The sequence below is a fragment of the Mastomys coucha genome, unplaced genomic scaffold (assembly GCF_008632895.1).
Source record: "Mastomys coucha isolate ucsf_1 unplaced genomic scaffold, UCSF_Mcou_1 pScaffold15, whole genome shotgun sequence".
NCBI lineage: Eukaryota > Metazoa > Chordata > Mammalia > Rodentia > Muridae > Mastomys > Mastomys coucha.
In genome coordinates, this window is record NW_022196897.1 from 8484527 (window position 1) to 8498342 (window position 13816).

The following is a 13816-nucleotide window of genomic DNA, read 5'->3' on the forward strand; positions in this document are numbered from 1 at the left end:
ACTGCCTCAGTCATCCGGGCCACAAAATCAGAAAATGGCTCTTGAGGGCCCTGCACGACCTTTGTCAAGTGTCCTCCTGCCTCACCTTTCTTCGAGAGAGCTTTCCACGCCTTGATAGCCGATGCCGCGACCTGGCCATAAGCTCCCCAATCATAGTTCGTTTGGTTATAGACGAACTGTCCTTGCCCCGTCAACAAGTCAAAGGTCCAGTACCTTTCATTGCCCTCCGCATTGGCATTAGCCCTGGCCTGAACCTGGGAGGCATCATGCCACAAGGCCTTCCATTCCATGTATTGTCCCATACTAGAAAGCGCAGCCTTCACTGTGTTCTGCCGGTCATTGGGCGTCATTGCCATGGTTGCAAGTCTTTCAAGTTGCATAATGGTAAAATTGGCATCAGGCCCATATTTGCTGACTGACTCAGCAAGCTCTTTGATAGGGGTGTATTCTACTAGAGCATGGACACGGCCACCATCACCATCCTCAAACACTGGAAAGGCACGCAAGAGCTCACTCTTGTCTCCTTTAGATAAAAAGGAAATCTGAACAGTGTCTATCATTGTATAGCGGGGGTGCACTTGGAAGAGCAGGCGGGACAGCATAAAGCGTTCTGCGGCTCTGATCTCTCGCTCCCTTTCGCTTTCAATTCTGGAGAGGCGGCAAATGCTCATCCGGATGATACCTCTCTTCCTTATAGCGAGCCGCTTCTTCCTCCAAGTCCTCCTCCTCGGAGGGGCTCAATTCCTCAGAGCTATCAAGCTCGAGGGCCTCCAATTCCTTAACTGGGTAGAGGGGCTTCAGTCTCGAAGCTCCATCCCTTTTCATAGTTTTCTCTCCCAGGGCATTCTTTCCCTTATCTCTCGCTTCCGCAGGTCGAGCGGAAGGGTCTGTGTCCTTGGGTAAACCCTTTTTTCTCTCCCTTTTATCCTGGCTAGCCCCCACTCTCTCATTATACTCCATTTCTGACATCTTGTAACTCCTCAAGTGCCCCCTGTCCCGACGCTACAGAGGCGTGGCATTTCTCATCCTCCAGGCAAGAATGTATCAAGTGCCAAATGGACTTCGTAACAAGCGCCACTAGCACAATTACCGCAGCTTCAGCCACGCTCTCTAACCTTGAGGAAGGGTCGGAGGAATTAAAACCAAACAGCATGCCTCTCAGAGCTTACCTTGTTCTGCAGTTCTGAATCCTCTCCATGAACGGAGTGTCTCCTCGGCACCAGCGGTTGTAAGGCTCCCCCGGCGTCCCAGGTTTCGGCACCAGTTGTAGCCCGCGCAGTCATCTCGCCAGCAAGAAGACACGCAGACACTAGGATCCTTCTACAGCAAGCATTTATTGCATCATGAAGAGGAAGACCCCAAGCCACTAATCGGCACTGCTTATATACACCACAGCGCGGCGTGTCCACCCATGATTGGCTGTTTGCTCATCACCCCATGTGACGCCCTGGGATGGGCCGTGACTTGATACCTTTTCACTCTATGCACATGTGCAAACAGTTGTTTACCAGGAGTCTACAGTAGATGTAGGTGCCATCTTGTCAAGGCGAATGCCTCTCCAGCTCTACCGCTCTCCACAATCAACAGTACCTTGATAATCTCATTATTATTACTGTTATCATTATCATTACTTTTGGTTTGGTTTTGTTTTGAAATAAGGCCTTACTTTGCTGTGTAGTTCTGTTGACAGGCCTAGAACTCACCATGTAGACCAGCACGAGTTAACAGAAATCCACCTGCCTGTGCCATCTGGGTGCTAGAATTAAAGGCATTTGCCATCATGCCCAGATGGGATTTTACATTTTTTTATAAATTATTTTATATAGATGAGTGTTTTGCCTGCATGTATGTCTGTGTACCCTGAGCTTACCTGGCATTCTGAAGGTCAGAAGAGGGTGTCAGGTCCCCTGGAATTAGAGTTACAGATGGCTCTGAGCTGCCGAGTGGGTGTTTGCAATCAAGCCTGGTTCCTCTACAAGAGCACCTGTTTCTCATAATGGTTGAACTCTCTTTCGAGTTCCAGCCTGATCATCTCTTTAAAAGGTTCTCTTCTAAGTGTCTTAAATTGGAAAACTACAGAAGAAAACACTATATTAACCATTGCCAAAACTAAACAAATCTGTTTAATTATTGGAGAGATGGCACAACATGATAGGTAAGGTCATTAATTGAGTAAGTCACTCAAGGACTTCTCTATGGAACGAGAACACTCTAATGATGAAATGAGTTAATATTTTGGAAGGGTTTAGATCAATGCCCAGCACCTAACAAGTGTGATATGAGGTTGTATCAAGTTTTATGAAGAAAGAGTTGGTTCTGTAATTGAGACCACTTAATTAACAAACCTTTTTAAAGAGGTAGTATGGTGCTTAACCACACATCCTTTCATTTCCCAGAGCTAACCAGTCACTAGAGGCTGGAGTTGCCATGCTGATTTCAGTGTGTCTGCTGTGTTTGTGTATGTTTACAAGCAAGAGTACAAATGTGTGTTCAATGTAACATTCTACTAAGCAGGACTGCGTGCATCCTCTCCTGGTCTCATGGCTATCCAGCTTTATGTTGTTGAGATAGTCCTCTGGGGAAAGACACAATTCTTCTTCATTATAAACAGCTGTTTCATATTCCATTATATGAATATGCTACCAAGAATAGACACATGCGAATGGAGCTCCAGTGGCTTTCCTGGAGCAGAGCCTGTTCACAAGGTTTCATCTGTGATGGACAGCAAAGACAGCCAAGTACCGGACATGCATCTTAACCCTCTCCAAAGGAGTGGGTGGATTTCCTCATTCAATGGGCACTGTTCTCAAACCCTCACCATGACTTGAAGCCATTAGATTCTCTGGCTTTCCCTGTCTGATGGAGACAGATTAATAATGTAAGTGTTTTCATTTCAAGTTGCATATTCAATTATAGAGGCCATTCTAGCATTTATTGACCTGTGGAGTTTCTTCTTCATTGACTTATGTGGTTATTTGGAATTTATCACTACCCATTTTCCATTTTACTATTTTCTTATTGATTTATAAATAACCTCTTACAGGGTGTGGTTGACTTTCTTTCCTTACAGTCTCATCTACAGTATCAAATATGCATTTTAATATGGAATAATAAAACAATGTCTTCCTCTGTATTCTATTTTTCTTTTTAAAGCCCCTTATGTCAGTATACTAGAATGCACCATCCTGTCTTACTGGCCTTTAAAAGTTTGATAGTTTTTCCTCCTATATAGATCTCGAGCCTAACAGGAATTTATTCTGCTTATGGCATAAGAAAGGGATATATTTTACTTTTGCCATATGGAAAATCAATTTTTCTGGGGCTATTTATTGAATTGACATTCCTCCATGAATTTTAGAACCACTCCTCTCATATTTCAGGCCTTCATAAAACCTGTCTCTCTCTGGGCCCTGCTTTGTTCTGCAATCTTATTTGTTCTGTGCCAAAGACCACAGTGTTTCAATAGTGTTGATAGAGGGCGGAGTGAGCACTCCCTCTTATCCATGTTCCTCAGAATTGATAGTGTTGTTATAAATGGCATGTCCTATTTAACAATATTTTCTATTTTTCTAGCATCGGGTTGCTGTATGTTTTTTAACTGTCCTAACATTCACATTGTGTCCTCGTGAACTCAGGAATGAGCTGCCATCTTTCCCATTCTTCTCAGGACCCTCGCCCATGTTCCACACCCCTTTGGTGCCTGTCTTAGCACCCAGTACCTGCCATTTCTTTTCCTTGGGTTAACTGTGCTAGGTAGCCCTTCTGATCTACAAACTGCACACATAAAATAACCTGAATTTAAAGATGAGGCTTTTAACATTTCATCATTGAACATTAAGCTTATCCAAAAAGGTTTTTTTGTGTGTGTGTGTGTGTGTGTGTGTGTGTGTGTGTGTGTGTATGTATGCTTAAGAAAATCAACTTGAACTGGGCAGTGGTGCACGCCTTTCTCCCAGCACTTGGGAGGCAGAGGCAGGTGGATTTCTGATTTTGAGGCCAGCCTGGTCTACAGAGTGAGTTCCAGGATAGCCAAGGCTACACAGAGAAACCCTGTCTCGAAACAAACAAACAAACAAACAAAAAAGAAAGAAAGAAGGCAAAGAAAAAGAAAATCAACTTGATTCTTAAAGTATTTTTTAAGTTATAAATATATTGTACTTCCCTTTGCCTTTATCTAAATCTATTATGATTATGATTAGGGTTATGTTATTTTATATATTAAAGATTGTGCAAGAGAGCTGGCATGTGGTCAGGAGTTGTCTCGTGATTCTTTGGTGTCTATGACTCCTCCAGTACTTTATTGTAGATGTTTAGTGATAGCGCGTCTTAAGAATGCTTGGGTGTGTTAACTCTAATTCAGCCAGACGTGGATTAGATGTTAGTTTCTCCTCCATGCTGATATCAGCTCACCTTCTACCAACTCAACTGAGACATTTTATATAATCAGACAACCATGGTCCATCTCTTCTGGCTTAGAAAATAAGCCCCCTTGGGGCTGGTGAGATGGCTCAGCGGGTAAGAGCACTGACAGCTCTTCCAAAGATCCAGAGTTCGGATCCCAGCCACCACATGGTGGCTCACAACCACCCTTAATGAGGTCTGATGCCCTCTTCTTGTGTGTCAGAAGACAGCTACAGTATGTTACGCCAGAGTGAGCGGGGCCGTCCTGAGTTCAATTCCCAGCTCACAGCCATCTGTACAGCTACAGTGTACTGATACACATAAAAGTAATAAATCTTAAAAAAGAAAAAAAAGAAATGACCCCCCCCCTTACCCAAGTATGTATTATTCTCTTGGTCATTCCCTTTAAGGTGAGTAAACTGTTATGGAAGATGACTAAACCAGGTCTTGTTTGTTTTATAAGCAATGTACAGAATAGTATCAAGGAGTTTGAGTGGACCCTTCAGGCATTTCTTGCTCATTGTCATAATAGACATTTATTGAAACATCAGAGTCCCACTGAGTAGATTGATTTGAGTTCATTTATCAAATCAATCCCCTGTGGTTAGACATTCCCCCTCATCCATATTGATCTGATAACTTGAGCTCCCTAGTAAGAACGTCTCTGTGCCTAAATGTGCAGAGTTAGAATTATTAATTGAAACTGCATATTTTGGGAGTTTTGAATATATATTTACAAAGAGCCTTGCCAGCAGAAGTAGAAGAGTATCTTTCCCATTTTTCATTGTACTGCTGACTTTATTGTAAATCCCTTTGCCAATTTCATAGATGTTAAAAATGGTCTTTCTGTTTTCATTTTAATAATTTTCATGAGTTGCAAACACATTTTTCCCTTCAGAAATTACTACAACAGCTCTTCATATATTCAAGCTATTGGCCTTTCACCACTGGTGATGCATATCATGACTTGTGCTTTGTATAATCTTAATGTGGATTTGGAGGACCTGAGGATCTTAAATCAACTGGAATTGTTGCTTCACCTGCCTGTGGAGCATTCCCTCTAGGACTAATGTGTTCTCATTCCAGGAGGCAAGCGTGTGTCACAGGAACACAACCACTGTACAGGGAGAATTGAATTCATTTAAAGTAAATACATTTGTGCATCTATGAGGTACTTTATACTATATCGTGTATTACCATCTAGTGAGAGAAACTGACTTGTTTACTAGCAACTGTGGTACAAAAGTAAGAGCCATCCATGCCTGCAATCTCAATAAAACACAATATAAGCGTGTTTGTGAATTCCTCAAACCATGATGAAGTTCTGTGGTGGTGTGGTTACGGACTAGAATGGTTGATCTTGACTGTCAATTCACTTAGATTGAAGAGTGCCCAGGAGATTAGTAAAGCCATCTGGGAGGGCATTTTCAAAGAGGATTAATGAGTGTGGGAAACACTATTCTGTACATAGAGGTCTGGTTGGAGGAAAAGAGGAGGAAAGAGATAACCTGTGGACACACATTCTCTCTGCTTCCTGACTCCCACGGGGTAAGCTGCTTGGCTCTGCCATGTTGTCCTTGCTACAATGAACCTCAGAAGCTGTGAACCTAATCAGAACTTTCTCAAGTTGTTTTTCTAGGTATTTATCACTATAGCAACAAATCTGATTAACATAGAGAAAGAAGCTTGTTCAAAGGAGGTGTGTGTGTGTGTGTGTGTGTGTGTGTGTGTGTGTGTGTGTGTAAGTATTGGTAAGAGGACATTGTAAGTTGGTAGTTCATTAGACTGAATGCACATGACAATGTCCAGCATCCTCATAGGGCCTGAAAAAGCAGAGTGACTTCAGCCTTTGCCTAGGAGACTAAGTCACACTGTGAATATCCTTAGCAACTTTATTACAGTATATGAGGTGTCCCATGTTCTGAGTGTCCTACAATACTGAGGTTTGGAAGATAGTAAACATATACCTATAATGGCACAGGAATTACTTGCCAAGTGTACTTTGTTTTATTGTGACTAAGATTCTTGGATAAAATCCACGATGCATTTGTAAAGCCATCGAACAAATCTCAATTGTTTAGATTCTTCTTTTTGTTTTTTTTTTTTTTTAAGATTTATTTATTTATTATATGTAAGTATCCTGTAGCTATCTTCAGATACTTTTTCTTCTCTCTTTAGCCCCGCTCATTCTGGCCCTACTTGCTCCTGCCCAAAGATTTATTTATTTAAGTACACTGTAGCTGTCTTCAGACACCCCAGAAGAGGGTGTCAGATCTCATTACGGATGGTTTGAGCCACCATGTGGTTGCTGGGATTTGAACTCAGGACCTTCGGAAGAGCAGTCAGTGTTAACTGCTGAGCCATCTCTCCAGCCTGATTGTTTAGATCCTTTTGTTGTTCTTGTTTTTGTTTGTTGTTGTTTTTTGAGACAGGGTTTATTTGTGTAGCCCTGGCTGTCCTGGAACTCAGTCTGTAAACCAGGCTGGCCTTGAACTCAGAAATCGACCTACTTCTGCCTCCCAAGTGCTGGGGTTAAAGGCATGCACCACCACTGTCTGGCAATTGTTTAGATTTTTTTTTTGTTGTTGTTGTTTTTCAAGACAGGATTTCTCTGCATAGCCCTGGCTGTCCTGGAACTCACTCTGTAGACCAGGCTGGCCTCAAACTCAGAAATCCACCTGCCTCTGCCTCCCAAGTGCTGGGACTAAAGGCGTGCGCCACCACTGCCCAGCGATTATTTAGATTCTTAAAGAAGAGTTCTACAGGTTCTGAGGTTCACTTCAGAACCTTGCCGTGACTTTCAGAGCTCCCAGGTTTCCAATCATCTCGCAGCCCAGCCTTGGGCTGTGGAATTCCTTCCATGTGCCTGCATTCCCTTCAGTTGGGTTATAGATGCCACCTTCTTTCCTAACTACCCTCAGTATGCTTCACCTTGATCTCTAAGCCACATAGTTATCTGAAAAATGTAAAGCCAGCTCAGGTCACTTGATGACAAGAGACAGGATAGACAAGATGGAATGCAGACTTTCAGAAGCAGTGTACCTCAAAGGCTGGGATCTGCAGAGTCTGCAGAATGGATATGGATTTGTATCTTAGTTATTAGCCATAACTTCAGGGAAAGCTACTTGGATCTTATGAGCTTCAATTAGTATTCCCCGTACCAAGACATGGAGTCACAGTAACACTTGGACGGGACTGTTGTCTGATGGGATGGAATCCTTACAATTTGACAAGGATGTTGACTGATGAGATGGAATCCCTGCCCCGTTTATGACATGCAGTAGATAGCCCATAAATGCATTTCAGTTCTGTTCTTCATGCAAAATGAGATTATGGCCCAAAAATACATCCTCATGATCCTGGAGCAGCCCACACTGACCTGCTGAAACCATGTGGGTTTAGTTTATCACTGTGCCAATAAAATGCTGTCATCTATTAAGAGAATTCCTTCTGTGTTTAAGAATCTTTAATACCTTTCTGGAATTAAGTTGAAAGCACCACTTCCCTGTTTGCAAAGGCATGCATCCCACGCTCTCTGGACTGTTCACGTTCTATAACTGGACATGTGGACCCAGCTGGCAGCTGCACTAGCCAGACCTGAGGTAACTGGAGTTTAGGCCCAATTTGTTTCCACTTCAGGGTCTTTAAATTCTATTTCAAGCACACACACACACACACACACACACACACACAGAATGTAGCTGTAGGAATGAAAACCAGGCCCCTTGGGTGTCAAAGCTGTGATATTCAACTGCTGCAAGGCAGTTCCATACAAACCTCACCTGGGAGTTGTTTCAGGCCCAGCCTTCAGGAATGGCTGTAGACTTTTCTTATGGTTTAAGCTAATTCATAGTGCAGTCACCATAATTCACATTTGGAGCAAAACATCCCACAATCTGTGATAAGATAGGTTTGAAAGATTTTCTCTCCACTCCAAATTTTTGACCTCGTAGGAACATAGGGGAACTCTTTCCCTGAGGATCTGACATGGGATGGCAGCAAGGAATAACAAAACTACTCGTGCTTCATATACAACGATGCCATGGGACAGGCTTATATTAATTTACAAGCAAGATGCTATGAACCTAAGTATGTTATCTAGAACTGAGAGCTCAGATAGTCCCTAACCTAAAATGCCCTTTAGATGACTAATAAATATGTACCACTTCATTCAAAATATATTTATGAAGAACCTGCAATAGAGGCTGGAGATTGCTCAGCTATTGAATGTATAGTAGATCAGAAGCAGAGACAGGGAATCCCCAGAGCGACCTGGCTTCCAAGGCTAGTTATATCGGTGCACTCTGGGTTTGATTGTGAGACCCTCCCTTAGTGAATAGCAATCAAGGATGACTCCTTGAATCAGCCTTGGGTTTCCATGTGCGTAAGCATATACATATAAATCTATGCATTCACACATATGCACATACACACATGAAAAATGGGGGGGAAGACTTATGATACAATAGGAACTTTGAAGCCAGGCAGTGGTGGTGCTGGTGGTGCATGCCTTTAAACCCAGCACTTGGGAGGCAGAGGCAGGCGGATTTCTGAGTTCAAGGCCAGCCTGGTCTACAAAGTGAGTTCCAGAACAGCCAGGGGCTATACAAAAGAAACCCTTTCTCAAAAAAACAAAACAAAACAAAACAAATCAAAACAAAACAAAACAATAACCAACCAAACAAACAAAAAAACAATAGGCACTTTGACAGATATAAAGACTACGAACAACAACAACAAAAAAAACAAAAACAAAAACTTTAAAAGTTCCTTAGTCTTGGGGCTGGTGTAAGGACTCAGTGGTTAAGAGAGTCTGCTGCTTTTTTAGAAGACCCAAGATTGGTTTCCATCACTCCCATATGGCTGCTTATGGCCACAGGCATCTCCAGTTCCAGGCAAACCTGCCACCTTCTTTTGACCTCCATGGGTTTCTACATCCACATTGTGCTCATAAACCTGACCAGACACACATATGTACACATAAAGATATAAAATAAATGTTTTAGAAAAATCTCTATGCTCATGAAATTTATTCTAGCTTAAAGGCCATGAGTACAGACATTTCTGGAACCAATAGCACTCGAGTAGCACTCCCCTCTCTTTGCAAAGGCATGATTCCCATCCTCACGATCTATAACGGGATGTGTGTCTCATAGCCAGCTAGCAGCTGCACTTGCCAGCCTGGTGACAAGAATTAGGATATTGAATTTGTCCCACCTGGCGAAAAATGTTAAAGAACAGAAAGAAAACAAGGACAGGATACAAGATAATAGGGAAAATGGGTGTTGAAATTCTAGGGGAGGCATGCAGGGAAACCCTCACCAAGAAGCTGGCTTTAATAGGGACCTGACTGGTGCCATGGAGGGCTGTAAACCTAAATGGCAAATACCTTCCACTGGATTGCCTTAAGTGCTGCTCTGATGCCCTTTGGTTCCTGGTTGGCACTGAGAAAAAGAATATCTTTCTGATGCTTGGTCCTTTCTCTGGAACTTTTCCCACCCCTGGGAACGAACCTTCAGGGCCTATCATCATCCATGTGTCAATGACAGAGCTTGAGTATGTTAGGCATTTCATGTACCCTTTGAGTTTGAACCTTTGTTTCAGGGAGGGAACAGACAATCATATATTCTCTTTTCTTATAGGTTTTTTTTTTTTTTTTTTTTTTGGAAAGTGTCTTTTTTTTGTTTTTGTTTTTCCTGCTCTTTGTTATTCAACTATTTTTTCTAGGAAGGAAGATGCCTAATGAAAATCTCACATTCACTCTTCTTTCATGTTAAAAGATTTCCTAAAGCATCTGAAATGCTTAGAAGTCTGTTACTATCAAAGAGGGAGATACAGACATCTACCTGATGGTAGATGTTCATACATAGTTCCTGGCTTGGCTCTTTCACAGAACTTGAGGGTCTCTTCCTCTGGGCCACTCAGCTTTCTAGGAAAGTTGCCCTGGTTCTTACAGTAGAGTGGGATGGGCCTAGCATTCTCCTTTAAGGCTGAGCATCCTGAATCCAATCTTCAGCTAAGCTCTTTGGTCCTGTTCTATGAACACAGTGAGGAGTTCCTTGGTTGAGTGTGGAGGGAAGGGAAAGATAAACATGTCTCTTGTCATAGGGGAGAAATGACGTTGTATGAAGCCTCATCCTTACATGCCCACCCTCAGAAGGAGCCTGGTACCCATGGGTTTCTTTGTTCCAACTCACTACATGAGTTCTTTCCTTGAAGATTTCCATGTTAGCTTTCTCTCATCCACATCTTATCTATGCTCCCCTTTTTAACTCTTCCATGTATGCTTTTTCTTATGTCCTTACTATTTCAGTGGAACTTCTAGAGGGTATCTTGTTAGGGGAGATGCCATTTTTAACTGGATGGTGTCTGTTTCTTTTCCAGTCTCTTCCCACTGACACTCACCCTCGTGTTAGTTTACTCCCCATAGCTTCTCACCAAGACACAAACTCTAATAGCCATAAGAAGTCTCCTCAACTTTGATTTAATGTCTTAGTTATCCATGTTCATATACCAGATGTGTATATGGCAAATGTGTGTGTGGTTTTTGTTTTTGTTTTTGTTTTCTGTCACTATGATAAAATACCCTGACAACAACCAAACTAGGGGGGAAAAGGTTTATTTTATCTTACAGTTCCAGAGTGATAAGAGTCCAACATGGTCAAAGAAAACATGACAACAGGAAGGAAGACATGATAGCAAGAGCAGGAAACTGGGTGATCACATTCCATCCACATAAAACAAAAAGAAGAGCAAATGGGGGCAGGCCATAAAGCCTCCAATCCTGCCCCCAGTGATGTCCTCACTCCAGCAAGGCTCCACCTTCTAAAGATCTCATGCTTTAACCAGCCAGTGCTACTGGCAGGGGAACAAGTGTTCAAACATATGAGCCTGGAGACATTTGATATTCAAACCACAGTAGCAAGAATGGTGACTTGGGACTACTAATACTGTCATTTACTGGCTTCAAACTCTACAATTGCAACAGTGCTTGGTGGGGACATGTCCTTTCTCTCACAGGGCTGGGGAGTCCATGACCAAGATGTCCATTCAGTGTTCATAGCTAGACAAGGATGTGTTGCTAGAGTGGTCAGACAGGGCTTCCATTCTTCTACATGAGACCTCTTTCTTCTTTTGTTTGTTTGTGTTTTGAGACAGGGTTTCTCTGTGTAGCCCTGGCTGTCCTGGAACTCACTCTGTAGACCAGGCTGGCCTCAAACTCAGAAATCTGTCTGCCTCTGCCTCCCAAGTGCTGGGATTAAAGGCCTGCGCCACCATTGCCTGGCTAGAGACCTCTTTCTGAACTTAGGTTGGAGTCCTCAGATTTGGGTTCTGAGAAGGAACATCAAACCTTCCTCATCAAGAAACAAATCCAATGTGCCAACAAGCATCAGGTCTTCATTTCTCAGCGCACTGGCTGTTTCCTTGGCCAGAATGAGACATATGCCCCCTTGGAACTCAGTGGACATTGAGTGATGGTGTTTGTGTCCCCCACTTTGTTTAGTATGTCAAGGTGCCAGACTCTTGAGGGGGGTTTAATATGATATAAACATTCAATAGCTATGCAAAAGCACACAGAAATGTGCTCCCATTTCCACTTGATATGTTCCTGAATGAACTACTAAGACGAGCACTGAATCTTATACATTGCTATAACAATCATGTTCCCAGTTAATGAAATACATGTTTAAAATAGCCCTGCAGGGTCAGAATCCTAAATATGCCTTTCTGAGGACATTACATACTGTCTTTTGCTATAGGTAATAAGGTTAACTCCTTGTCCTTTTGATTCCAAAAATGCAGGGAAATGGCCTGTTTAACCCCTGCCCAGACTCCAAAGAATGACCTGGGTGCTTATACGATAACCATTCTGTAGAGTAAGCATCTCCCAGTACTTGCTTTTCAAGTTTGTCCCAAACATCTCTAACTGCTGTGTGGCAGAAGTGGCTGTAGCCTGTGCTTTCCATGGTTCTTGTTCTGTCAGCTGAAAATTGTGTGTTCCTTTACATGCAGGTGTTCTCTACCTCCAGTATGGAGACGAAACCAAACAGCTGCGGATGCCTAATGAAATCACGAGCGCAGACACCATCCGAGCTCTCTTCGTAAGTGCCTTTCCACAGCAGCTCACCATGAAGATGCTGGAGTCACCCAGTGTTGCCATCTACATCAAGGATGAGAGCAGAAATGTCTATTATGAGTTAAATGATGTGAGGTCAGTAGTTTCCTTTGGGAGTGTTGTTTTAGAGTGTGAATGTTTCCACCTATTTTTGAGGGTCGTTGACCACTGTATTGGATATCTAGTATTTGTGCTCAGTCCGAATTTCTCCTCCTCCTGATGGTAAGAGTCCAGTCATTACATTTGGTGGGACTGCTGCACACAGATGGGAATTCACCCTCTGGTTGCCTAGAGTTAAGTACAGATGTAAACACACTTCTGGGTAGACCTTTGAATGTGTTACTAGCTCTGCCTATATTAGAGCTGAAAAGGATATAAACTATCCAGCAGTGCATTTTATCTAAAAATCAAGAAAACTAAAGCCCAGAGAAGTGGTCAAGAAGTGCCAACAGCTAAAGGCATACTTAAAACTGAATTTTTCAAACTCCTCCATAAAATACTCTTTCTCCCATGACAGAGCCTATTTTAGGTAATGATCCTACCGGCTCTTCACCTATTCTTTCTATGTTTAAAAAGAAACAGTAGACTCAGTATACAGAGGATGCTGAGAAATAGCCTCACATTCCATTTCTAAAACGTTCATTCCTTATTCAAAGATGTCACATGCCTCATGGGCTTTCTCCAGGAAACTCAGTTAGATAGATTCACAGGAATGCTGGCAGCAAGGAGACCAAAGCAGTGGTGTTGTCTATACAACCAAGGGACCCTTCTGACCTGCCCCAGGAAAACAACCAGAAAAATCTAAATCTATATAAACAAACAGTTGCTGGTAGAGTACCTAAATACTTTAGAAGTCAAATGATTATATCATGATTAATCCAACCCTTTCCTTTTATGGAATCAGGAACTCAGGTGTGTCAAAGTTAAGGGTCTTATTCAAGAGCACACTGATAATTAAACAGTGAAAAACCAAATACACACACACACACACACACACACACACACCCAACCCTGGCTGTTTCTATGCTCAGTCCAAATCATGAAGGGCAGGACCTAAACTCTTTGTTCCCTGCCCTGGGGACATCAGGCTCTGCTGTTTCTTCACTGTGGGAAGAGAGAGGAGCACATTGTAAAACTCTGTCTGCAGAACACGAATGCAAGCCAATCCATACCGAACAGTGATCCCAGATGATGTCCTTGACATGTGCCAAGGTGTATGAGTAATTTAGGGCTTTCAGAATTTGACACATGCCCCAAGCTACAGGTGCTACATCTGTTGTGCAACTTCCTGCTTTTGGA

At 42.6% G+C, this 13816-nt stretch overlaps 1 protein-coding gene across 15 annotated transcripts in view; it reads left to right on the top strand.

The window, feature by feature from the left end:
- Kiaa1217 (KIAA1217 ortholog) overlaps window positions 1-13816 on the top strand; it is a 530454-nt gene that overhangs the window by 419470 nt on the left and 97168 nt on the right. For all 15 annotated transcript variants that reach the window (XM_031369130.1, XM_031369124.1, XM_031369139.1 and 12 more), the window contains one exon: window positions 12415-12613. In XM_031369130.1, the coding sequence (XP_031224990.1) occupies window positions 12415-12613 (199 nt within the window). The remainder of the gene's footprint in view (window positions 1-12414; window positions 12614-13816) is intronic.